General features: G+C 38.5%; 1 protein-coding gene across 13 annotated transcripts in view; it reads left to right on the forward strand.

Moving 5' to 3' along the window:
* The window catches only part of MAST2 (microtubule associated serine/threonine kinase 2), a 167,328-nt gene that overhangs the window by 106,746 nt on the left and 33,260 nt on the right, over positions 1-27,322 (forward strand). For 9 of the 13 annotated variants that reach the window (XM_019007671.2, XM_033516480.1, XM_015636245.2 and 6 more), the window contains 7 exons: positions 766-841; positions 3,308-3,328; positions 5,868-5,946; positions 11,267-11,421; positions 19,044-19,119; positions 19,986-20,195; positions 25,900-26,001. In XM_019007671.2, the coding sequence (XP_018863216.2) occupies positions 766-841; positions 3,308-3,328; positions 5,868-5,946; positions 11,267-11,421; positions 19,044-19,119; positions 19,986-20,195; positions 25,900-26,001 (719 nt within the window). The remainder of the gene's footprint in view (positions 1-765; positions 842-3,307; positions 3,329-5,867; positions 5,947-11,266; positions 11,422-19,043; positions 19,120-19,985; positions 20,196-25,899; positions 26,002-27,322) is intronic. The other 4 variants (XM_033516479.1, XM_015636247.2, XM_015636254.3 and 1 more) reach the window with 1 other exon arrangement.

Genomic DNA, 27,322 nt, shown 5'->3' on the forward strand with positions numbered 1-27,322 from the left:
AAATACACCCATAGCTTTCAAATATTTCTGTAGTTAGTTTGTAAGTGATCTTGGCTTTCAGAAAGGCTTTCTGCTTGCTTTTTACTTCAAAATAAAATACATTGCAATAAACCACTCACACCATATGTTTACACACCATATGACAGAGCCCTGAGAAAAAAACACTTGTGCCAAAATGTTTTTTTTTCTTCTTTTCTGTATGGTTTTGCTGGTACTTTCATTTTCATGGCAAAGTACTATTTCAGAAAAGTGTTAGTTGGAGTGACTGCTGATAGGTTTTAGCCCAATTATCTTACATATACATAGTCCTTTCATTATCATGTGCAGTTTTCATGGTATATCCTTTTTTTTCTAAATGAATTTTACATTCAGCCTTATGTACATTGGGAGGAAATGTTTTCTTACTGTTTATTATTCCTGAAACTGTCATCGGTGTCACTTCTAACTCAGGATTTTCATTGACAAGCGCTAGGAAAAGCTTGTAGATAGAAATTACTTCAAAATATTAAGACTCTCTTGTCTATGGGTGGTACATACCTGAAAGTGGGAAATGAAACATACCCTTTAGATAGTTTTAAAAGGAGGAAAAATCTGTGTCAGAACATTTCTTTAGCAAACTAATGCTCAAAACTCAAAGCTCCATATTTCCTTTTATTTGTGACCACAGTGTGCAGTTTGAAGTCTTTCAGAACACTGAAAACTTATTCCATTTGCTGCAAATGTGAACAAAATGGTTTTTGAACAAATTTTTGCTTTCTTAAACAGGTAGCAGCCCCTTGGACAGTCCCAGGAATTTCTCTCCAAATGCACCTGCTCATTTTTCCTTTGTTCCTGCCCGAAGGTAAGGAGGGATCTATTCTCTTTGGACTGGCAAGCAAATAGTCTATACACTTTATTTACAGATAGCCTAGGGGTTAGAACATTTTTGATTGTGTTTTACTTTCTTTGATGTCTCCAATTTTATTTCATTTTACTCCTTGTGGATTACATCTTGGCAGCACCAGAATGTATTAGGTGCTTTTCAGACCTAGAAGAAGATAAAGTAAATTAAGTAGTTAATGCTGCCTAGGGAAGAGGCAATGTTCTCCCAGAAGAATGACACGTAGGGCATGTGATATGATACATAATTTAGTCAAAGTGACATTAAAGCCAGTCATGATTAGGGTAATTTTAGCTTAGTTGTAGTCCTAGATGTTTCTCTCACTGAGGTGTATTGAAAATGTACTGATGTTCTCTGCTATGTCTGCACAAAGATATAAACATACCTTAAATTAGGTGTGCACAACTCTGTGGCTTCATTCCCTGCCTTCTCACTGAGAAGAGTAATGACTCTTGAGTTTTCTCTGCTGTCTTGGGCATGGGTGTCAAGACAACATTACTGCTCAATGAGGAAAATGGGTGATAATTGAAATTCCCAGTTTACAAGAACCTCTGCAAGAGCAGCACTGAGAGACCCAAATGTGAAGCTGTCATCTGTCCTGCAGCAAGTTCTGGACAGGTGCTGGTCATGCGGTGTATCAAACTGCTGGAAAGAAATCTGATACCACAGTGGTGGATTTAGTGTAAGGAACAGGAGTGAAAGAATAGAGACAGCTGGGAAAAACAGAAAAATAGTGATTTGAATGTTGAATCCAAGCAGGTAGGCAGAACTGGATAATGATGCAGAAAGTTAAATTCTGTGAGAAAGGGCAGGGAAATTAGAGAGCTCCCAAGCAGGGTTTGTGCACAGAGGAGGTGGGTTATTAGATTCAAGTGTGAGGAAGGTATTTTTGATTTGTTAAACTCTGCCTTAAATGAAAATACCCCGATCTGTGTTAAAATGATCTGAGAATGGGAAATGTGTGATCATCCTGAGAGGAAGTAAGTTTTCTGAGAAAGACAGATTTAGCTTGAGGACTAGTTAGAAAAAAATGGCAAGTCTTAAAACTTCAAAGAAGAATAAAGGGTTAGGATTTGATGGAATAAGGTACACTCTTTATCTGAATGGCAGGAAAATCCTGGAGCATTTCTCCATTGAGGTGATTTTCTAGAAGACCTGGTGTCCTTAATTCTGTTTGAAGCAGACTTTGGTCTTCTGGTCTTTTGTAAGAAAATGCTTTTTAATAGCATATGAAATATAAAAGACTGGATATGTATTTTCCTGTTGCCTCAGAGGGAAAATTAGTGCTTTACCTGCTGCTTAAACAATTTAAACAGACTCATACACATTTGTGTTTAAAGCCTGATCTGGAAGTATTCAATAAGCTGTGTTGAAATCAACTCAACTTTTACCAGTTATCACAGTATCTGAAATATCTCACTGAAGTTCTGGATCCTGGAAAACAGTAGAAAAGTTGCAGCAGAAACAGAAATTATTGTCAAAAGCTAATAATTTTTCAATATCATGTTTCAACTTGATCCTTCAATATGGTTTTCTAAAAGTTCAGACAGCAGATAAATGTTTTAATAAAACTCTGAAGAGTTCCCTTTCATACTTTTCCACTTTTTAAATCTGATTTTTAAAGAAATAGTTGAATAAAGGTTAAGCCTGTCCTGTTGAGTACAGTGGTTCATTTTATAGTATGCATGTTCCTCTCTATACTTTTTCTGCCAGGGAAAAGAACACTTAAGCACTGCTTGTTTTAGAAACCTGTTTCTATTTTCTGCTTGCATTACAGCCCGGATAGCTCTGCCAGCAGTAACAGCAGATACATACTAGATTACCCCATACTGGTATCAGAATAACTTCTATATGATGGAATTAAGGAATTACAAGTGTGGTGCCAGGGAAGTGGATATTTCACAGTACCCTTTTCATTGACATTGCGTGGGGATTAAGAGATGGCCCTTGCCTGATTTTCCAGGACACTACCATTGCCATCACAGGAATTAATTGTTGCTGATTTTCTGCCTTTTATTAGTGGTGTAATTTCTTCATTTATTGTCCTGTTTGGGCATAATTTGTGATTTCCATTCTTTCATTATAGTCCTGTGATGAGTTCTTTCTTGAGATGGAATAGACTTGTTTGGAAAGCTTGTGTTATTGTAAAGCCACTACAATTTACTGCAAGATTGTCCTTAGTCTGATTTGTGATTAACCATAAATCCCTCACTAGATACCCTTTCAATGATTGTATCATTGCTGCAACAAGGGCAGGAATCCTCCTGTTGGAATAAGGAAAAGTATGGTTAATTCTGCTCACACTCACTAAAACTGATCCTGGAGGAATATCAGTAACAGAAAGTGAAGAGGTTTTTTTTTTCAGAAATCACTTGCATCATTCACTTTTCCCTCTCTCATAATTATTGTACAATTTTTTCCACACAGCCATGGACACAGAGCAGACAGGTAACGTGTATCCCATTGCTGCTGTTTGTGTGTGTGTGTGAGCTGTGCTTCTGTGCACTGAGCACGTGTCCCTAACAAGTCCATGCTGTAACAACCCCATTTAGGCATTCAGCTTCTAGTCTTTGTAATAGAAACAGAAAATCTTTACATTTTGGCTTAAAATGATAAACAGGTAGCGCTCTGGAGAAGATGTGTTGTTTTTCTAAGTTCTTGTTTGAAATTGATCTGATTCTACATGAAATAGCATTGAGCTGCCGTAAAAACACCTCCATAATTAACTAATTAAAATCTCACTTTAGAGGCAAAATTTGTTGTTTGCATGTCTTTGTTGGGTTAGCAAAGTATCTATAACAAATAACAAAACATAAAGATTTCATTCTAAGTGTCTTATCCTGATGTAATATTGCATGTTGACTCTCTAAAAATATGTTTGTTAACAAAACAGTGAAGTACTTTGAAATGCTTTGCATAAATGCAGGATGAATTTGCCTTTAAATCTTTTCCCCTTCCTTGATTTGGAAGATTTTCACTCTTGTCCCACTTTTTTCTGCTAAAGTAGAGCTAATATGTTAGTCCTGACTCCTTAGCACATTGCTTGCCGGGATTGCATCAGCAGAAAACAGCCTAAGCATGAAGGGGTGTGCTGGAATTTTCTAATTGAGAAAGATATTTTATTTCAACTTGGTCAAAATGAAAATTTGGAAGTTCTTTCAAGACATCATTTGGGTAATTCAGGAACAAACAAAACCAAACAAAAAAACAAGTCAGGCTTTTGTTTTGCAAGAAATAAATAACTTCTGCAGCAAGAAAGAGAATGTTTTGCTCTGGGACTGAAGATGCAAAGTGAGGTTGAATCATTGACCTAAATATTTCCCCAGTGCCCCTGTATATTACAAGAAACTCAGTGAAGATTATTGAAGTTTGGTGTTCAATTCCTTACCACAGCATGCAACAACTTTGTAATGTGGATAGTTGTTGTTTTTCAGGGTTCAGAAAGGAATTCCATTTCACTTGAAATTATTTTGAGATTGTTCTTTTACATTTAATTGTCTTGCCAGAGAAAATATCACCTGTGGCTAAATGGGGTTTAGCTGTAACATAGACATGCAATAAAAATCTGCATTACAGGTTAATATTTTTTTTTAATGCATGAAGCATGAGTCTTTTTAAAACTCTGTTGACATAATATTCTTGCAGTGATGTGGAACAGTGAGTTTATTTCCCACATTCTAAGATAGATGACAAAGAGTGGTGTGTGTCAGTGCCTGAAAATAAAAGGAACTAGAGCTGGAAAAACTGTAAACAGGAGTTTTTTTGTCTTGGTGGGCACTGAACCTTCTTCTGGAGATGAGGCTTCTTGGGTGTGGATAGTGGGATGAGAAATACTACTGTGAAGATAACAGTTGAGGTTTTTATAATCACTATTCCAGACCTGTACCAAATATCCTATTTTATAATGCACTTGCATAAATGCACTGTATCTGTGTGTACCAAATCCCACCCATACCTATCCAAAGTGAGTTAGAACTGTTATAATTCAGCTTCATGTTATAACCAGTTACTGATAATCTGCTGCAAGAAAAAACCCAAGCAAAGGGAAACTGATGTGAGGTAGAGACTTTTAACATCCATCCCATTGTGCAACAGGACATGGTTGTCCATTTTAAGGATGCAAAATGTGGAAAAATAGATCAGAGACAGAAAAAGTTCTGTGAAACTGAGCTGAATGTAGTGCAGTTTCCATCTTTGCTGATATTTGAGGGAAGAAGATAGTTTCAGGGAGGGCAGCACTGATTTTCCTCAAAGATTCTGTGCAGTTCCTCAATAATTCAGTTTTGACGCTGGCAAAACAAGACCTTTCTTGCAGTATCTCCACAATATTTTGGATGTTTTCCCAGAGGGACATGTGTATTTGGCTACAGTAGGGAAATAACTACTCATGTTATACTGACTGGAGGAGAAAAGATCCTAGGTGAGATTTCTGTGATCTGTGTATGTATGGCAGTGGGCCCCTTGGCTCTGTTCCTATCTGCTGTTGTGGGTTTAATTTTCCAGCCATGCCAGGCAATGTGCTGGCTGAATGCCCTCTGAGTAGGTAAACAAATTAATCTGCTTTCAGTTGATTCTTGATCTAATGTGATTTTTTTGTCCTCAGTCCGAATCTTCATTTGGAAGACAATGAGCTGCATAAGTATGTTAAGCATGAGTCTCTTTTTCAAAGAAGTTTGCAAGGAGCTGCTTTTATTTGTTTGTTTTAGAAACTCCAAGTTTTGTAGAAGTACAAAGCATCTACTTAATGCAGGATTCTGGTGCCCCTTTGCTTTAGTTTTTCCAAGGTCATCTAGTTTTGCTTTTAAAACTTACTCTCATTGCTTTTCCACAAGTGTGATTGCAAATAGGATACTTGATTTATCTGAACAACTCAAGATATTAATAAAAGCTTGAGGTTAGGAGATATGGAGAAGAAAATTGCTTATTTCTCTCAAGAATTAGCCACAGTCTGTTCCTGACTGTAACTTGCCTTGCGTCTTTTCCCCAGAACGGATGGACGCCGCTGGTCCTTGGCCTCCCTTCCTTCATCTGGATATGGAACAAACACTCCCAGTTCAACAGTTTCAGTAAGTGACACAGACTTTTCCAAGCAATTCAGTTTGTACAAATACACCCTAACAAATCCGCTTCTGAGTCTCTACTAAAATACTGGATCTTTCTTCATTGTTTTGCTAACATTATTTAATACACTAATTATTTTAAAAATTATTTTAATTATTGGTTCTGCTGCTTTTTTTCTCCATTTACCAGCTCCTATCATCTTGCACTTTGCCTTTAGCATTGGTGAAATCCCAGTGCAGCACTTGGCTCAAGTGATCATTTGAGAAGCACAAAGTCTTCAAAGTGGCAGGACTCAGAGATAGTGCACAAATACCTCCCAGCTCTCAGCTTTTTGTAACTGGGAAATGAAATTCTTGTCTGCTTTCAAGTACTTAGGCTGAAAACCTCTGCTGCCAGGCTAGCAGAAAGAAAAACTGATAAGCCACATCTGTTATTCAGCTCCAATAATTTGAGCCTCCTAATGAAGCTTTTCAGTTCTTACACCCATCATTAGAAAGGCTGGCTGCAGTTTGCTTGAGCTCTGTCAGCAATACCACTGTGCTGGCAGCACCACGTTAACCCTTGTAACTCTGACATGCTTCCTAAAATGAATCTTACTCTTTAGTTTAAGTCACCTAGGCTTTGTGGTTATCCACATGAGAACCTTGCAAAGACAAACGTAGAAGCATTAGAACTATGAAATACAGACTTAATGTAATGTGCTTTTGTATGTGTCTTATGCTGTCTTCAACTGTGTGGAAACAAATCACTGCCTCTTTCCATAATACTGATCATTTGGTTTTGTGTTCATTATTTAGAGTATGTTCCTATGGATGCTAAATTCTGACAGTGCCTGTACGGCCTGTAATACGTACAGGCACTGTCAGAATTTAGCATCCATATGTTCCTAGTAATTGTAACACCTTGCTTAATTAGAACTCAGCACTACACCTTATGCAAATCTTACACTGTATCAATGTTTTCCTTGTGAGCTGTTCTAAGCTCATCCATAAACTTTCTAGTACCTCTCAAACACAAAGGTATGAGTTTTTTTGGAGATGGGTATTAAATTCAGTCTATATAGAAAAATAAAAAGTTTGGTTCAAAAATTTCCTTTCGGTATAAATTGATATGATGAAAATTTGATTCTGCAATGTTAATCTTACCTCTGTAACTTCATTTGTTCAGACACATTCTTGCAAGCTCTAGTTCACACAATTTCTACCATTTGTTGCCTTTTGAACTTCAGGACAGTTGTTTTCTTGTTGAGTTTGGGGTGCTTTTTGTCTCTTTAGAAGGCAGGTGACTTGATTTCAGTGTACATACACACATGTGAGGAGGAGCACAGGAAAATGTAAATGAAAAAGATGTCCCTGATTTCACTGCCACACAAGCACTTAAGCTTTGCTGAGTTCACTGCCACACTGCCTCATTCAAGCACTCAAGAGCAGCTGTTAAAAAGCTCTGCTTTGGTCTTTATAGCCCTAGGTTATATATTTATGGGTGTAATCCATGTCTAAGTCCTCTTCTGGGAGCAAGCTATGGGGGCATGGAGCAAGTAGTTACTTTCCATAAGGATGACATCCAGCTTGGTCATTGGTAGTCACTGTGTCAGCTTCCAATTTGCCTGTAAAGATGACACCTTTGGAGGCCCAGCTGTAGTTTTTCAAGAGTTTGTAGTTTGACCAGACTTTAGGGGGATGCCCATGGAGAGAGAAAACGTAACAGCATCAAAAATCTGTTGGAAGTATCAGTTCTTGCTTTGAGATCAGGACATCAAGGCTGCCTTTAGAAAGTTCTCAGCTTTCTGGCATGGGAAATAAAGCATATTTGTCTCTTGTCATCTTCCCAGAATATAGATAATTTTGATTGATGTTTTTCCATGAAAAAAACAAACAATCCAACAAATCTGAGATAGACATGTCACATAGAAAGCATAAATTCAAATGGTAATTTTTCACAGTGTAAGTAACAGGGAAGTGTAATGAGAAGCATAAAGTGATAGTTGTAGTTAGACCTGAATTCAGGTTCGTGCAGGAAATAGGTTGAAACATGTAATTCCAAGACTGTTATTTTTTTTCCTTAAGTGACTCAGTGACTCATCTCTAGTCCTTTAGCTGGTTCAGTAGTAGAAAGACATTGAAATGGGCTGTTTATTAAGTAGTGATGCAATTGTTGGAGCTATTAAACCTGGTATTACATTTCTAAGCCAATCCTATTATCTCAGTATTTCAGAGATTAGAATTAATTTGAATTGATCTGAATAACACCTCTAAAGTTGATAAGCAGTGTTATTCCTGGGTAGACTTTGAAGTAAGAGGTAGTGAAGGGGCTTGTCAAAAGGACACAATGAATTAGTGCTGCAGATACGACTTTAACAGAAGTTTGGGCTTCCATTTCATATGATCAATCCTCAAGATTATGTTTCCTTCTCAAGCAAGATAAAGGAAGCCAGTAGACCTTTGCTGTGGTGTATGTGCCAGTGGGAAATGAAATAATCAAGAAAGGCACAGTCTGTTCTGTGTCCTGCTGGTTGAGTTTTTGTATGAGAGCAAGAGCTCACCCTCATCTCAGTAATCATAGATCACCTGCTGTACCAACCTACTGAACAATCCACGGTGTTTACCTAGCCTAAGGTCAGTGAGAGCCTGTAGATTATACTTTATTTTTTTGCTTCCAAATGAGAGATGACACTTAAATCAAAACCAAAACACGTTTACCCTTTCCATACAAATCATGAAGACCAGATGTATCGTGAAACCAGCACTGGAAAAGCTGGAGAAGACCTTTCAAGACAGGTTGACATGAAATAATCAGTTAGATGGGCCAGTATACAATTATTTTTAAACAATTAACCTGCTATTCATTTTCTAGATGCAGAGTTAGTTTATAAACAGCTGTAATATAGATTGATTTTTTTTTTCTTTACTGAAGAAGAGTTGGCTAATTCTGCATCTGTAATTAAGACACCAGGGGGATATTTGTATTAGTCTGCTGCAAATATTGAGTACTGTGATGTGATTACTTGAAAATCAATACTTCAGAAGTGTTTCACTTTGCTTTCATGCTTTTTCATTGAAAGGTTGTACACCTTAATACTTCTAAAGAAACCCATGGCAGAGAAAAGTCCATGGTTTTTATCTTCAGGGCCTTCATGAATTATTCTCTGGAATTCTAAACTTTGTGATCTGATTGCTTTTATGGAGAGAAAGTGGAGGGAGGATTTTGCTGGGCTGTCCATGGGTTGACAAGCACTGCTTCCCCAGTGATTTTGCTGGGAAACATAAAGTTTTTAATGATTTTTCAATATTATAAGTTTTGATTTTTTTGTTTCTAATTCAAGTAACTATGTGCTAACCTTCCTTAATTTGTTTTGAATCAGACATGTATTTGCTATGCCAGAACTTAGGTATCTGTTAAGTGTCTAGCACTTCCTGCTCTGCTGCAGGATCTGTGTCACTCACCATGAATGGGATTTCAGCTGCCACCTAACTTTTTGTTGAGGTTTTTTTCATAGGCAGGTTCTTTCTGCTCCTTGTATCATTTGAGACATAAACAAAGACATCAACAAAATCTCTGCAAATCAAAACAGGACTTGCATAAATCTGTACTTAAGGGAGACATTGGTCACTGTATTTGGCATAAACAGTTTGAGCATCAGAACAGTTGTGGGCAAAGGGACATATGCCCTCCCTCTGTCATGGTTTCAGTGTGGAATAGACCAGAGTAAACTGATACACCACCTGGGTAAACATCAGTGTGTGCTCACTGGGCTGAAGTGACTTCCCAGCATGGTCCCTCCACACAGACCCGCCTGAAAGAAGTGTTGGAAGAAGAAGTTGGAAGTGGTGGCTTCCAGTTCCAGGCACACTTGGAAGGTTCATGCACATCCCAAGGCTTTCAAGGGGGTTCTTTTCTGTAAATGCCTCTGTGCAGTGCAGTGGGAGTGGATCTGGAGCCAATTAAATTTTTATCTAAAATAGGATCTTTAGGTTTATAGGTTCTAACATCACCTGATTTTCTGTTGCTTACAATATTTGGAATAACTACATCATTTGAACAGATACATTCTATGTGACTTGTTCATCTCAGGTTTGTTGATTAATTGGGTTTTTTCCCTCAGAAAATGCCAATCCAAATGATGTAGCTGTATGGCAAGAGACAGATATGCTTTCTTTCCTATGCTAGATGAGTTAAAACTTTGGTCACATGTGTTGTATCATTTTTTACTCCATCCTCCCAATACTTCTAGTACTAGGATGTGGTACTTCCATTCTAAGTGAGGGTTGTTGTAGCAAAAGGAAAAGTTTTTCTGCTGGAACAGTGTACATAATTAATTTCATCAGATAATAAGGAGCTGTGGAACTTAGGTCAGGGTGATGTTTTTAATAAGGCCCACTGGTGTTGTTTGGTGCTACTCTGATTATTCAGCACTTTTGTTTTTTTCATTTTCCCTTTTGTTTTTAAAGTGAATTTTTAATTTGTCCTTACATAATTTATTTTCTTACTTCTCTAAAATGGAAAGGGGCATTGAAGAATCACACACAAAAAAATACATTTTTAGTTGACCTTCAGCTTTTTCCTCTGGAATGTCCAACTTTGATGTTATTAGCATTTCCCACAAATATTTCTTTTAATCTCAGGTTTTATGAAGTTCACAAATTAAAACAGTTTCATGTCTGTTATTATCATAGGACATGTGTCACATAAATGCATCAACTTACAGAATAATAAGGTGTTTAACTCTCTGCCAAAAAACTTTATTAATATTAAAACAAAGATACTTCATTATTGCTTCCCTGGTTAGAGAAGAAGCCTGCTGGGTAATGAAAAGGAGAAATAAAATCCTGACCATTTACAATAGCAATTTCCAGTGACAGCCAATAACCAGCAGAAAACTCTTACGTCTACACAGCTCCATAGCACTCTGCATGCCAGTGAAGCTCCTGAGCTAAGAGAACATGAGGGAAAAGGAAAGAAAGTTGCTCACCACTCCAGGAACCTCCTTGTCCTTTCCTGAGTAATGCTGGTACTCACGTGCCTTCTTTTCTGTCTCCTGATAGTAAATTCTCTGCGTGATCAGATGCAGTGGTTCCACAGTCAGATGCAGTGGTTCCCGAGCCCTCTCCCAAAGTTTTCCTGATCTCACCAGCTCTGTCATTGAATGTAAGGGTTGGCTTAGCCTAATGAGAACAAAAAAAAAAAAGAGGCACCTGGTCTGATAAATAGCTTTCTTTTCCGCTGGAGTGCACAGTGTCTGGCAGAATCCGTTCCTCTTCCATTCATTAGCTGACCCCTATGCATGCGTTTAGTGCATTTCTTTTCTGTATTTTTTTCTGTACTCAGTCATCATGCTCATCTCAGGAGAAGCTGCACCAGCTGCCCTTTCAGCCCACGGCAGATGAACTTCATTTCCTGACAAAGCATTTCAGTACCGAGAGCATCACTGATGAGGAAGGGCGTCATTCTCCGGCCTTGAGGCCTCGGTCTCGCAGTCTCAGGTGAGCTTTGGATCACTTCCTGAATTTTTAAGATGTTGGACACGTTTGTTGCATTTCTGTATGTGCTTTCAGATCTAAGAATATTCATTTGTAGTGGCTTTGTTATATGTTTTTGAAACTGTTTTAATCAACACTGAGGTAACCTCATCTGATCACAAAGGGGTTTTTTTCTCACATTTGATGCTGAGCTTTTGGATTGCAAAGTGGTTGGTATACTCTGCTTTTGTATTTTCACAATAACTCTATGAAAACATGATCCACAAGTGTCTCAAACTAAATGCATAGGATGTAGATTTCCTTTAGTGAAGTTTCTTTTCAGAATTTTGCTACAGTATCATAAGGATGTGGTTATAACCACTTTTAATAACTTCTCTGGCAGTGTTTCTGAAGGGGTGTGAGAACCAGAGTAGATAAAGTCAAAACCTTAAATGGAATTGCAACCCAGCACAATTTTGTCATAGTGCTGAAAACGTTTCTGCTGCATTAATAGTTGAATAATTTTACTGTTGCTTCAGAGAACTGGTTGTTCAAAGATAACTATCCAGGGTTATTTCCTTGTGTGGTTGATTCTTCCATACATAAAACCGGAAACAACTAGAATTTCATCTTTCACAGAATTACAGAATGGCTGAGGTTGGAAAGAATCTCTGTAGGTTATCCTGTGCAAAGCCCTACTCAAGCAGGCTGCCCAGCATCATGTCCATACGGCTTTTGAATATCTCCAAGGACAGAGATTCCACAAACTCTCTGGGCAGTCTTTCTTGCAGATCTCTAAGAGTTATATGGAATAAATCCACAAACGTTTTGTATCATGGCAAAAGCTTCAAGTTTTGCTATGCCTTTAGTGGTGGACCAAGTGAATGAAAGTTTAGGGAAAGTCTGTGCACACACATTGTGATAGAAAAGGGTTTTTACAAGCAGGGTTGAAGGAGGTGAAGTCTTCATTCATCTGAGGATGTCAGAGGTGGATATCACCTTTAAATTAATGGACAATATTCAAAAACTTTGCCAGCTGGAACTGTTGAATCAGTGTACCCAGTCAGGACTTGGATGGGAATTTGTAAAAGGAGAAAGTGGAACAGGCCAGGACAATAACAAAACCCATGGTGAATATCATGTCATGGCAGAACTGACCTTTCACAATTATTTGTAATTTATTTTTATGTTCTGAACTTCAGTGCAGGCTGCATGGTAATTGCCTATGGACCTGCTAAGTGTAGTTACACAGTAATCCACAGGAGCAGGTGAGTGCTGTGGGTAGTGGCACCCTTAGCCAGGCACCTCCTCAGTGCCATGTAGTGAAAGACTGATTATAAATCTTGTACTAAGTGCCTTTGAACAATAGTCCTACTTGAGTCTTTGTGCTGCCCCTCTTAACACTGACCCCTGCTGAGTAGAGTAACTGCAGTGGTACTAATTCTCTAGAGGTGAGGCAGCTCCTGCAGACAGCACATCCTAAAGTAATGATTGTCCTTTAACACAGGTGTAATCCTGTTGTAGAAGACACTTTTGCTAATGTGAGAATGATATACACGACCATGTGAAGAGCCCAATTTTATTTTCTTCCTTGTTAATGTGGGTTATCAGGTTGCAGAGAATTTTGCCTCTGTGAGCCAATTTGAAGCAGACTGATCATGGAGTAGGTTTATAATTCGTGGTGCAATGAGATTAATTCTGTGTGTCGTATAACTGATTAATCCTCTTCCTCTCTTAAGTACCTTTCCTGGCTCTCTCACTGGATTTTAGTGTGGTAATGTCCAGCCTTATTGGTATTCCAAAGCTTAGAATGAAATAATTTAATTTTTCAACTCACTGTGCCTCATTTGTTTTTCATTTTCCTTATTGCCAGTACTGTGGTGCTGTGTGACTCTAAAGCACCCTTGCCACTACCAGGCATTTGTGCTGGCCTTTGCACCTCCAAGGAAAATGGATAGGTCAATCCAACCAACTGGAGCAATATTTGCAGGAGCAGAAACCCTCTTTGACAGAGGGCAGCCTGTAGTTGTAAACAAACAAGTATTGAAATACATGAAGACCAGACTGTTCACTGCACAAAGCTTGCTTATTTATTTGCCCACACTTTAGAGTTACCTCACTTGGTGAGAAGAAATTTTTACTTACTTAAAAATAAAAGCTGAGAACAGCTTTTGTTTTTCAATATTAAATGAAATTAAGCAGTAATTTCCTAAAAATATGTTTTTTCATTCAGTGGAACTGTTTGATCAGCTTTAATGAAAAGCAAATGAACAAAACACATCAGACATTTCCCTTAATAGGCAGCCATGGTTTTGTAATTTAAAAGATTGTATCATTGTTAATGTGTATTCATTTTTCATCCTATATGACTGCAGCCTTACATTTCTTTTTGAGAGAGGAACTGGCATTTTGAGATGTCGCTGTCAAGTGCTGGGACTGTTCTTTGTCTCTGTAACCCAAAACTTTTTTTTTAGAAGCAGCAGATGATCCTTTTATGCTCCTAGGTATAGAATATTGCCTAGATGTAACTTTTAGAAAAGTATACTTACTTCTTTGGCTAGAATTGTACCATTTTCTTGTACCTAGCTGCAAATGTTTTATTCCTGCAGAGCACTCTTATTATCAAACTGGATGATAAAACTAACAAAGTGTGCAGTCAAGGGAGGGTGCGCTGACAGGTTGGTAGCACCTCTGCTTTGCTTGAGGTGTTCTGCCAGCGTGCCTTGAAGATTCTCATCTTTTATTTCATCATGCCTTATTTGAAATGCCTGGAATTTCTGCCCTGAAGAAATGGCACTGGTTCTTTCCCAGCTGCTTTTCTGTGCAGGGAGAAGGAGGGAACACAAGACCAGCACTGGAATGCAAAGGTGTGACATCCTTGTAAAGCTGCTTGCAAAATCCAGGAGCCTGTTCTCTCATCTGTCTCAAAAAGATCCAGTACTCATGTGCTCAGTCAAAGAACTTATTTTATTTCCATGTGATCCACCTGTTTTGGTGCTTTTAGTGTGTCTTCAGTAGAAGAAATTATTTCTTTATTACCTGCAGAAATAATTCCTAAATATCATCTCTCAACTGTTCTCTATCTCTTTTTTTTATTTTTATTTTTATTTTATTTTTAAATAATGCAATCTTCAAATCCTTCAAGTTATTGACCAACACAGCGATCCACAGGTTACATTTGTTTTGTTTTGTTTAAATCAATTCTGGGCTTTACCTGAACAAGATCTCTTCTCCCTGGAGTAAAATGCATGAAAAGTTGTGAATACTTTGCACTAAACTTGGCATCATTACTCTTTTTAAGTTACAGAGATGCTGCCTTCCATCTTTTCCCAGTTCTCTTTACTTGTCATCTTTAGCAGTTGCTCACATGTGGGAATGAGTGGAGAACGTCAGAGATAAAAGCAGAGTTAACTAATAATGACTTTTTCAGGAGCTACCTTTGTGCAGTCACTCAGCCCACCAATCTGCTCATTTCTCTTGATCTCTTTTTGTATTTCAGGGTAATGTTGTCTAGGTAAAAAGGGATGAAGATTGTTGCAGTGAATTTTTATATAGTTGAAGTAGATGAGCTCATCCTTCTTCATCTCTTAGCTGGGTAGTGCTTTTTAAATGCAATCCCCCAACCTGCCTTCAAGCACACTGGATCTGGTCAGTAAGAATATACAGACAAAACTCCTGGAAAATACAAAAAAAGACTCCTGATGATAAATTGCTCAAGAAGGAATAGGTGTTGTGAAAACCAGTGGCCTGCATTGTCCATTTTTATCTTTCATCCTTCAGGTTGTGGGGCTCTCTCATCTCAGTGCACTTCATTGGCAGCTTTAGCCCTTGAGTAATCGTGGTGGGTTCATCCCTTCACGCTGCTCTCAGACAGTGCCATCCACCCCAGGCTGTGGAGTGGGGATTCACATCCCCATGGATTTGGGGAAGGATAATAGTTTTATATTCTACAGCACAAGGCAACTTGTCCTTCAAGAAAGCACATTCTAACTGCATTACAGACAATGTTGGTCTCTTTCCTCTCTCAAGAAAGTGTGTCTTGTGAACTTGACTTGAAAAGGTTCTTCAAAGTGATTTGTTTTAAATTTATTAACTTTTGGGTTCACTCACCATTTTCATGGTTTTCTGTTACGAAGAAAACTGGGTCTTGTTTGTCCTTGGCACTGCTCATTACTCCAACTTTCTGCTTTCATTCTAAAACAGTCTCAGTCTGTGCTGGCATGCATAAAACCCCTCAAATACTGGAAAGAAGAAGTTGCAGCCCCTGCTGCTGGGGGAGTTTTCTTACTTGTAGTATTATTGTAATTTCAGTACCTCATTACATCATTTTCATTGCCTCAAAGATTTAAATATTTATTTCTTGGGAGAAGAGGAAGGAAGGCTCACCTTCAGCAGAAGGCTTATCTTAGTGCTCACTTTATCCAACTTCAGCTCTCTTGTTTTCAGATTCCTTATTTTGTGTGTCTGGAAAGGACAGAAAATGAAACCCTATAGTTTTAAGTTTCCTATGAGTACTGATTTTGGGCTTGTCCTGTAAATGCAACTTAATTAAACCTTTATATACAAGGTGAAAGCAGAAGGAAGCACAGTGTTTTTAGCTTTTTTGGTTTTTCCTAATAAACACAGCTATCACAGTGAAGGAGAGATAATGTATTCATGAACATCTCGGTTTTATTTAGTCACACTTAAACTAGATTTTGTAAGATTTAAGTTCCTGCGTAAATGTTGCTCCTCGAAATAGCTGTCTATAAACTATTTTCACTTTCAAGCATCAGATAATAACACATGAGTTTTGACAGATTGAAGACAACAGAAGTCTTTGTGGGAGATGGATATCCCTGAAAATTCACCACCACATCGTCTCGTAAAGTGGAGGGAGTGTGAAGAAGGGGGAAAAGAGAGAGTAGTTCTTCATTTTGCTGTTAAGCTTAAGGGGACAAATATCACTCTTCTAATGTCTGCTCTGCTGAAATGAAAAACTCACTGACAATAACAATTTCTTTGACCTACCTGTCTGCACCAAGAAAAGGGAAGGAGCCTGCCTTTTCTCTTAAAATGTTAAGCACGTGCACAGCAAGTGTCCCCTGTTTTGCAGAAAATAATCTGTTCCTTTGTGAGGCTTGAAATGTTAGACCAGTTTAGTTCAGTCTGTGAAATTTTTAGTGCTGGATAGATGTGTGAAGCTTTTGCATTTGAAAAGATGTCATGCCAGTAAAATGTATTAAACTCCTTTTATCTTTTTTCTAAATTTCCTTATGTTCTCCCTTGGTGGCATTCAGTTATCTGCCCAGTCCTTGTTCCTTTTTCACCTGGTTCTGTCCCAGAGGTGCTGTAAAGTACCCAGCAGTGCTTGGCAGGCAGCCTTTGGCTAGTTAATCAGGTATCCAGCTAATTAGTTCCTTAGTTTCCCAAGCTGAGGATCAACATTAAAAATTATGGTGCAGTATACTGTGTTGCAGTCTTGCTATAGTCAGGTAGATATTTAATTTGACCTGGTATATTGAGAAAATTTTATTTTGGATGACAGTGTGCCCCTTGATCTGAGGTTTTATCCAGAGATCTGAGGTTTTACCAAGTTGGGTACTCTGTTGTTTTAGTTGGCAAAAAGTGGCACTGATGAGCTGCCAAAGGTGAGAGGCAAACCTGCAAATGCCCAGGGACGTTGAGGGATTTTATATGTTCACTTTCTTGCCAATTGGTGTGCACAGAAATTGTTTTGTGAAAAATGAAAGCAAACAGTAAATTCTCCTATTGTGGTTCTCCCTAAGGAAATGCTACATCTGCTGTCAGGACAGCTCAAGTAGCCTGATTTCTGCATAGCTCTTAATTTCCTGCATCCATATGAATAAAGTGCCTTGAAAGCAAAAGGCAAAATCCCTCATGTTTTATTGTAGCCCTAAGACAGCAAATACTTAAGCATCTGCAAATTTTAGTGTTAAAATGAAGTGTGTGTGTGCCTCAGTATTTCTGTGTAAGTATCAAAGGGCTAATATATACTTGTAATTTATACCTCACTTAGATCACACAGAGAAAAATTACATCAGAGAAAAATAAATTCTTCAATAAATGTGTTTACCAAGCCCCTCAGCTTCATATGAAGTACCAGTAAACAAGTGTTGTGTTTGTGTCAGCTGGTCTTAGAGAAAAAAGGATAAGGATAGCAGGATGAATGTGCAGGGGAGTTTGCTTATAACTCTGCAATTCAAATGTTTTTACCCGTATGCTTAATTATATCATACATTACATATGAATATAAATGTAAGTTTCTTTTTAAAGGAAATTTTCCTTGATTAAAAATAGCTATCTACTAAGCTAAGGGAAGTTGATGAAAATGTCTTTTTACTTGCTATTCATAACATCCAAATCAGTTTTCTTCTTCTTCAGCATAAGGGTTCAGTGACAGATTTAATCTGAAGTGCATTTTCTCAAGCTAAAGGATAAACAGTAATAAAAACAAGATATGATGTAATTCATGGAATTTCAGTACAAGGCATGAAAAGAGTTTGGTACAGCTACAGTCTGTGAGCCAATGAGTTAAATTTTCTTTGAATTGTTAATATATGTTGCCAAAAGAATGTTTTTGCTCTAAATGGGTTAGCAGCAAGGTAGTAACTGTAATGAATTCCAAGTTTAAAATGCATTTATTCCATTTAGAGAGATCCATTTCATCCTTCACTAGAACGTTTGAAATGTTTGAACGCATTCAAGATAAATCCGTATCTTGTGACACAGAGTATTTTTAGCAGTATTTAATACTTTTAAAAACATAACGACAATGATCACGTAAGATGCCAAATAATTGAAGCCCCTGCTTGTCTTGAACGTTGAAACAAGGTAGCTGGAGAAGCAGCTGGGGCTGCTGCAGGCGATCTGTAGCTGGGGATTATCTGCATTACCTCATCCCGCCGTCCTCGGTGGCAGAGTGAGTCAGAGCCCTGCATACCATCAGATGTGATGAAACGAGATGCAACCCTTCTTTAAAAAAAAAAACCACCCAAACAGTAATATAAATGCAGCTTGTCAAGATTTAGTGTCCTGGTTTTTTGGAGTGCCTTAAAGTTTCTTGCTAACCTATGCATAGATGCATACGGATCCATGGTGTAATGTGCATCAAGGGAGTGCAGCTTTCATAAAAGTACTCTGTTGCCTGTGGGATTTATTTTATATGTAAGATTTAGATGAATAAGAGTGCTCATGCAGTATCCTTCAGACAAAGGAAAACAAATCATCTCAACTTCCTTACTTCTATTGCTCTGCTCCCTTCTGGTGCTGGAGACTCCAGAGCTCACTGGGATTTCTTTTGGAGCAGGGCTGCTCCAGCTGCCATGGAGGGCAGTCACAGATTGAGGGGAATAGCAAATATATCTGCAATAAATGCACTGGGCTTTTACAAACTTCTGTGTTAGGGTTTGCATTCACTGGAAATGAAATAGGGGGGTTTCTGCCAGAGCCCATGTGGGGACAGGGACGTCAGCAGTTGCTGCTTGCCAGGATCTTCTCTGAAGTTCAGCATCTGCACGTGACTGAAGTGAACTCAGAGCTTTGGAAGGGCTGCTGTCAATGTGACAGCATAATGGTCAGCACTGGTTTTGAAGAGTTTCGGTGTGATATCTGTAAATGATAACATGATTCCTTTTCTCCTCTAGCCCTGGTCGCTCTCCAGTTTCCTTTGACAGTGAAATAATCATGATGAATCATGTGTACAAAGAAAGGTTTCCAAAGGTAAAGAATCACTTTTTTAATAATGCATTCAATGAACTTGTGTCCAAGCTCAGAATTAGTTTGTAGTACTGGTTGGAGAAGGAGCCCAGCTCTTACATCCCATTTGCAAGCAGTGCAGTTTGCTGAGAGTTTGAAGCTGCCTCTTCATCTTCATATGTTAATTCTGCAGTAGAAGAAATAGATATAGTATACATAGAGATTAGGATGGAAAAGGCTGATTTTTTTTATATATGTATTTAATATTTGCTAAATTTCTGATGTCTTCTATTGGCATGAGAAATTCTCATGAGAGTGAAAAGAAGAGTCATGCCTTGGCTTTTCAAACAGCTGAATATTGAAACCTGTGGAAGCAAGTTAAAAGTTAAAATCTGATTGAAATGAGTGTAGAAGATTGTGTATCCCACAGCTGTCGATATGGCCATTCCTTCCTGTTCCAGCACCAGCAAAAATAGATGTTTCTCTGGAGACAGGATATCAGGGCTTATAGTGATAGAAATGCCGTGTGTTTATTGCCTGGGGCAATGATTTTCAGTCTTGTCTAAAAGTTCTGAAAACTTCCTCACAACTTACATCCTTACTTTGGGGACCCAGGGAGGAATACAGCCTCAGGACCAAGATATTTTTATGGTCATTTACATTTTCAGAAAGCGTGTTTTGATTAATTTTTGTTGTTTGCTCATGTGAACGTAACTTTTGCCTCTGATGTGCTGTCCTTGTTCTCAGAAAACGCTACTGTATTTTGGAATATTTTTTAAGCCTCGTGCAATTTGGTATTGCAAATATTACTTTAGCACCCTACTTGTTTATGCTTTAAGGTCTGTGTTAGTAAAATTCAGGAGTAATTTCTCTTTATTCTGCACTTTTAGGCCACGGCACAGATGGAAGAGCGGCTGGCTGAGTTTATTGCCTCGAATGCTCCAGAGAACGTGCTGCAATTAGCGGATGGGGTCCTGAGTTTCATTCATCATCAAGTTATTGAACTGGCCAGAGATTGCCTAGATAAATCACGTGAAGGTCTTATTACTTCTCGGTACTTTTATGAGCTGCAGGAAAACTTAGAGAAACTTCTCCAGGATGTAAGTGCCCTCTGGAAAGTAGAATATATTATTTTGATTGAAACTTTAACCAATAAGCCAGAGCTTTGATTTTAGGAGAGACACTGTGGATTCCAGGGGAGGGGCAGCAGGTGGGGGGTGTCAGGACATCTGAGATGTTCCAGTCTCCTCTTGATCTAGTGTGGGTGGATTTGAGTAAATCATTTCACCTGTGAACTTTGTTTGTATAGAAATTAAATGTAAATATGAGTACGTCAAAGGCAGTCTTTACCATTTATGAAAATTTGGTTTATTCAGATGAACAAAATGACTGAAATCTTTTCTCATGAACTTCAGGACTCTGAAAGATTTATTAATTACAATAGTACCTTCAAGAAGTGAAAACACCATAGTTATTAGTGTTGCTGTAAATTTTTCACAAAAGATTTTCTTGAGCTGAACTTAATGCAGTTGTGGGTTTTTAGTACTTGGATGTGTTTTATGGCATTCAAAGCATATGAAAATACACAAGGGGGCGTTATTTTAATGCATTCCCAGTATGCTTCAGCTACTCATTAAAAATTGTTCTTTCCCTTTAAAATGAGAACAATATTAAATTTCAAACATCTCTTAGAATTTGTGCTATAACTGTTGTGAAGAGTCGGTGCTATTGCCAGTGGCTGGGTCCAGACCTCTGTTTAGGAATATCTTCCTAATCCTCTGCTTTAATGACACAGCAAGCTGAAAAAACAGGTTTTATAAAGATTGCATTCTCAGATAGCAAATATTACAGAGGCACCTGGGAACAGAACGTCTGAAATACTTTGTTTTCTGTTATGATTTTAATTTTATTTTATCTTTATTGATCAGTTTGCCAACCCAGTGGCATGAATTGCAGTAACTTGTGTCCCTCTGCCACTCTTTTCAGATATTAGAAAAAGGCAGATGAGTAGAAATACTATATTAATATACAATTATTGTGTTAAAAAGTTTTGTGGAAGCTACAAGAACTTCCCTTGTATCAGCTAAATTTCTTGGCTACCCTATTTATATAAGTGTAGCTCTAATTTTTCTGGTATTTGTTATGTTTGAGAGAAAAATGAGTCATGTTTGGATCTGTGGTGTTCTGTTTGGATGGGGAATATAATTTTGACAGACCAAGAGAGGTAGGGAGTATCTTTGGAGGAGACTATATGATTGTCTGCCTATAGGATATCAGTAACCACTTGTGGATCCCCCTTGTATCTCCAGAGTCTGGAAGCAGAGTGTTTGCACGTGTCAGCTGTGAAATAAGGGATCAGGCCTCTCTGGGTGATGGTTTGGAGGTTGGAAAGTTTCATTAAAAGTGACTTTGTATGCTCAGCAAAATCCCTTACGTTTCAGGGGCACAGGGGGACTACACTCTGTTTTACTGCTTCTGGTAGCAGATCCTTGGAGCCTGAAATTCTCCCTCTCCCTGACTTTCCTCTTCTGTGTGTGGACAGTGATTTCTTACACCATAAGGAGCTGAGAGAGCCATAAATTAGGGCTGGCTGCTTCCAGTCTGCATTTTCAGCCCTGTCTTCTGGCCTGAAGAGGTTAATCAGGGTCTTGGAGGAGGTGTGGGCCAAATAAATCAGCTTTTTCCTTTTCTCCCCTTTTCCTTAGAACAAATCCTCAAAATATACTTCTTAAATGTCCCTTCCCCCTTGATCCTGCAGGCATTATCCTGCTGCTCTGAAATACTGGGAGAGGCGTCATTGAGCTGTGGTTAGAGGAGATAACACTGGTCATCTCTGAGCATGTTCAGGAATTGACATTTGGGGCTTTCTTTGCCCTCTCCCTCCTTAGCATCCTCTGCAGAGAGGGGGCGAGAGAAGGGTCAGCTCTTCAGTTTGATTGATTTACTCTGGGAAGTAAGGTGGGCTAGAGGTGATTAAAAGGAAAGTTTAGAGAGGCAAGGGAGGCAAAACAGGCTGGGAAGGAAGAGAACAGACATTAAAGATATCGGAGGAAAGCCAAAGGCTTCATTCCACATCTTTCTTATTTGTTTTTTTTCCTATTGCTTTTTCTTTTCCCTAGCTTATCTTTTAAATTTTAATATTTAAAAGGTATTTTTTCCTCTGCTTGCCTAATCTATGCTTTGCCCTTCAGACTGCATTCTGCAAGGAAATAATTGGGACATTTTCGTCAAAATATATAGAAATTGGGAAACTATTTCTTTTGGAGGACTCACCTGAAACACAGGACATTCTAGAGTCAAGTTTAAGCTATTCCAAATTTGATGGCAGGATCTTAACCTTTGCTTAGGTTGCAAAGTATCAAAATAATAGATACATAAATAATACCAATTAGAAGGTAATTCAAAGAGCTGTTCAACTTGGGAGTTGTATGGTCTGTGTAGTAGGTTATGCAGTTTTATGGCATATTTTTATAACATACTGAAAGATTGCAAAGATGCTTTCTTGGTGAATAATGAGGCCAGAAAGTGGCAGAAATATTCACAGATTTTCTTACAATTTTACTGTGAAAGAATGGATTCTCTCTCTTTAAAATTCTTTTTAAAGTGTCGATTCTGATACCTGGTAACAAACTAAACTTGCACAGCATTTCAAACCATAAAAAGGAAACTTGATTTAATATACTGTAGTTTGAGTAAAAATGTAAAGCAGACTGTTTGGGTATGCAAATAATGAGCTGTTTAAATGCACCAAACCAGAAAGCTTTTGGAAGATTTTTAGATCCCAGCTTTTGTAATAACATGCCAACAAATCTCATTAGCTATGGCAAATGAGATCTTTTCCCTTGTTTGGAGCATGAAATACTGTTTTTTAGCCAGGAGAACTTATCGCATCGTTGAAATAATCATGAAGGAAAAATGAATTTAAGAGATTTTCTTCATCTTGGAAAACATGAACTTGAATGCTACACTTCACATGAAAGTAGAAGTACAAAAAAATAAGATAAAGCACTGATATAAAAAAGAATGTGTGACATTCAGTTCTTTATCTGTTACCATGGGTTAGAATCTCAGGTTACTGATGAACAAAAGGTTATAGTCAGTCATTACTTGGCTGAATCAGTAAGGCAGAAGTAGCCACCAGAAGTCTGATGACTGTTGCCTAGGTGTAGCCAGTTGGGCAGGAAGGTGAAGGATTACAGGTGTTTCTGTGTGTGGAACAAAAGGAGCAGGGGAGGCTGTGAGTATTCTCCAGCAGTGACTGATGCTGCATATTGGCAAATGGATGTTCTGATTGGGGTTGCTTTCTTAGTAAGAGCCTGAGTGTAAATTTATCAGTCCTTGGCTTTGCAGGTCTATTGTTTTGGTTTCCATCAGTCTGTTAGCTCAATTACAGCGTTGTGACTTGCATATCCCAGTTATTGGTCCTGCTGAACCCCAGGGGAGGACAGTGATTTTAATTTCATGCCCCAGCAGCCACAGTTAGTGACGGATGGGTCTTTCAGATGAGGGAATCGGTTTGTAAATTACCTCCTGTACACGTGTCACTGGCAGTGTGTGCAGGAATGGCATCAGCCTCTGCCCAAAGCCCTCCTTGGGAGGGAGGGAGGGAGGGAGGGAAGGAGGGGAGCCCTGGGATGGCACCAGCAGCCCGGGGACCAGCGCGGGGTCCTGGGGACGCGCTGCTGAGCTGGCACAGCTGGCACCTGGCTCAGGCAGTGCCCGGCTGCACAAACCTCCTGTCCCGGCTCCCTGGGACACTCTGGGAACAAGAAGTCTGCAGGGATGTCCAGGCTGTCCTGTGTGAGGAGGGAAGAAGAGGAAGCAGTTTCACTGAGGATCTTGGAAGAGCAGCGCTGTGCAGAGATGATGGCTGAGTGGCTGTTACAAGTTGTGTTTGGGTTTCGTAAATGCTTTTTTTTCTTTTTCCTTTTGCTTTTCTGTATCATTTGGCAGTCATGGTCTAGCTTTTCATTTTCAAAACAGACACCTGATTAAACTAGCTGCATTTTTAAATTAATTTGCCTGAATTGTCATAAATGAGAAAAGGAGAAAACAAAAGGACTTGATTTAAAAGACTAAGTTCTCTTTAACAGTATAAATGGATGCAAAATGATGAATATATTACATTTTTTGCATAATATAACCTATGTAGGGGGGAGGAAACTACTTTCCAATTGCATGGCTCAAATTAAAAATAATACAAAATTGTTGATGCTTTATCTATTCATTTCAGTGCAGCTAACCCTTGGTGATCTGGAATGGCTTTTAAAATATGAAAGCATTTATTTCTTTGTAAAATTCATATTGTAACTTAAAAGTTTGCATAATGCATTAGAGGATACAAAGTGAGTATCATTTTCATTGTGATTGTTTTCTATTTTATAATCTAAAAAAATCTTTTAATAAGGAAAAGAAATTGCAACTTACTTCAATATTTCCAAAATAATCTTATTTTTACGACCCTATAGCCAGGAAAGACCTCTGATGTTGTTTTTAGATAATGAACTAGCAGGTACATCATTCTCTTCAAGGTTAAAATTCTAGCCTATGCTAATCAGTGCAGAAGGAGACAGTGAACATTTCTATTCTGACTGGTGTCAAAATGAGAAATAATGAACCTTTTTAATATTTTTTACTAGGCAGCAAAGTATCAGAGATGTGTTACTTAAAATGCTGCTTGTATATTTCTAGTTCTGAATTTCTGCTCCCTGTGTTTGTACTGCTCTTTTTAGGTGGTCACCAGGGTGACTTGACTTCTCAGACATATAAAGACATATAAAAATGTTTTTTTGTTAGGTGATTCTAATGGACAATGCTAAATGAACCTTTTCGTTTATTGCTGCTTGCACTGTTGTTGATAAAGTATCGCTCTTATAAGTAACTGGCTCATTGCCAGCAAAAGCTCATTCATTAAGTTCTGGACTCTATATTGGTGTCTGTGTTAAAGCACAAATTTTAGACCTTGGGAAAAAATAGCTGTGCTTTGTTTCAGAGTTCTACATGCATTTGGAACCTTTTTCTTATCAGGCTGCAATGAAATACTATTATATTTCTGCTCCAAGACTCATCATGTAGCCATTGTGTGCTTCATCAAAAGAAGGGTAATTTCTGAGGGGTTTTTGTTGCTCTTTTTAAAAAAATTATTATTGTTTTGGTATGTTTGCTGTTGTAAAAAGACATCCCATCACACAAATACACACATAAATCTTGAAACTAAGACTTGAATTTCTACTGAAATCTGGTGAAGTAACAAACAGGACTAAATCCTCTGAATTAAGTTTTTATGTGGTCTTTTCTTTGCTTATCTGCTTGGTCCTACATAACATGCAATGCAATGCTGGAGTTATTCAACAGGATTGATGAAACTGAAAAAAGAGAAACTGAGTTTTTCTTGGTGATGAGAAATTCTAGTTCAAATTCTAGCTGAAAGTGAAGCTCAGAAATGTGTCTGTTAGTGATTGCCTAGACATCAGTGTTGTGTGGAAGGTAAAATTGAAAAAAATCAGTACTTCTCTTTGCATTTTAAAAAATAAACTAAGCCCCCATTGTTTCTATTATAATTCATAGGTGACATAATGTGCATAGAGCCTTTGAAATCTCTCTGGCATGCTACTGGGAGTCAGTTGGAATGGAAAAGTCATGTGTACCTTGGCATCCCTGAGCGAGCTGAGCTCAGCCTGCCCTGACTCAGCCGTGCTTTTGCTGCTGAATTGGTTCCTGAGCTGGTGACAGCGTTCAGCATCTGACAGACAGAAACTGAGAGTTCAGTGCTGGGACCATGATGTGCTGTTCTGCTCTCCACAGGCCCACGAGAGATCCGAGAGCTCCGAGGTTGCCTTCGTTACCCAGCTTGTGAAGAAGCTGATGATTATCATCGCCCGGCCAGCTCGGCTGCTCGAGTGCCTGGTGAGTGCAGGCCTGGGAGGGGCTGTGCAGGATCTAAAGAGTGCTGTGCACTTGAGGAGATAAGGGACACAAAGCCTTCAAAAGAAACCTTTAAATACTCATTAAAACATTGATGAAAAATAAATTGATATTTCAAAAAAAACCCCAAACTACTAAGTGGCTTCTCCATTAATATAGAAGTAGTTCTCCAATGGATTGTCAGCTGCATCAGCAGCTAAATTATATTTTAGTATGAAGTTTATGGCTGAGGGGCCAAATGTAACTATCAACCTGATTTCATGTTACTTGATGCCACTGGATGTTCTTCATGTTGTTCTAGATACTGCAGAGAGCCTGTAAATGTCTGTTTGGGGTGTGCCCAGTGTCCAGAACGCTGTGCTAAGGAAGAGCTGTCCCTAAGGAAGATGTTCACTGCCATGACAGAAATGGTGCTGGAGCTCTGGGACTCAAAGCCTTCCTGTAGCCCCAGCAATTGGTGAAACCTGGTGTCAGGTTTTCCAGCTGTGGCCACAGAGTGGGATGCACCCGTGTGAGATCCAAGGAGATTTGGGAGCCTGGGTTTGAAATCCTATTTGGTGCTATTGGATTACAAGCAAAAGCAAGTCTTACTCCTTTCTTAACAACTTAATTTGGCTAATAATAATAATAATAATAATAATAATAATAATAATATGCATTTCTTTTTAACTTAATGCTAGAAAATTTTGAAAATTGTTTAGATAATTCCAGTGAAATAGGCCACTGTGTCCCGAAGTTCTGCAACTACAAAGGTATTTTCTTGCTATGGTGGAGAAGCAGCTTGAACACCTGTATTCTTACTGCCATGCCATAGCAAAAGGGTTAATTTAAACCTTCAATATATACAGAAAGAGGTGTACACAATTGAAAGGGTTCAGTTCAGTGACTGTATTTCAAAAGGATGGTGAAAAATTAGCGAGAATGTTGGGAAGTTACCACAAATTGGGAGGTGTCACAAACCTACAGTGGAAACAGGCAGGATGAAATTGCTTGGTGTGTTGGAGCACAATCATGGTGGTTCTTTCTGGACATAAAAGTGAGAGAGATGCTACAGGTGTTTGAGACATCAGAGAAGTTGGCAGGTTTAGGAATATGTGGCTAGCTATAAAAGCACAGTTAAATGTGTGGTGGGTTGTGTTGTGGCCAGTGTGTCCATGAATAACTTTTAGCCCTGGAGTCACTGGGAGATGAATGAGTTCTGTGGAGCTTTCTTTGACAAAGCAGACAAGAGTGGTCCAGTCTTATCAATGGTACCAGTTTTGTAAACACCTGCAGAAGTTCTGAGGCCCAGTAGACTTTGGAG

The sequence above is a fragment of the Parus major genome, chromosome 8 (assembly GCF_001522545.3).
Source record: "Parus major isolate Abel chromosome 8, Parus_major1.1, whole genome shotgun sequence".
NCBI lineage: Eukaryota > Metazoa > Chordata > Aves > Passeriformes > Paridae > Parus > Parus major.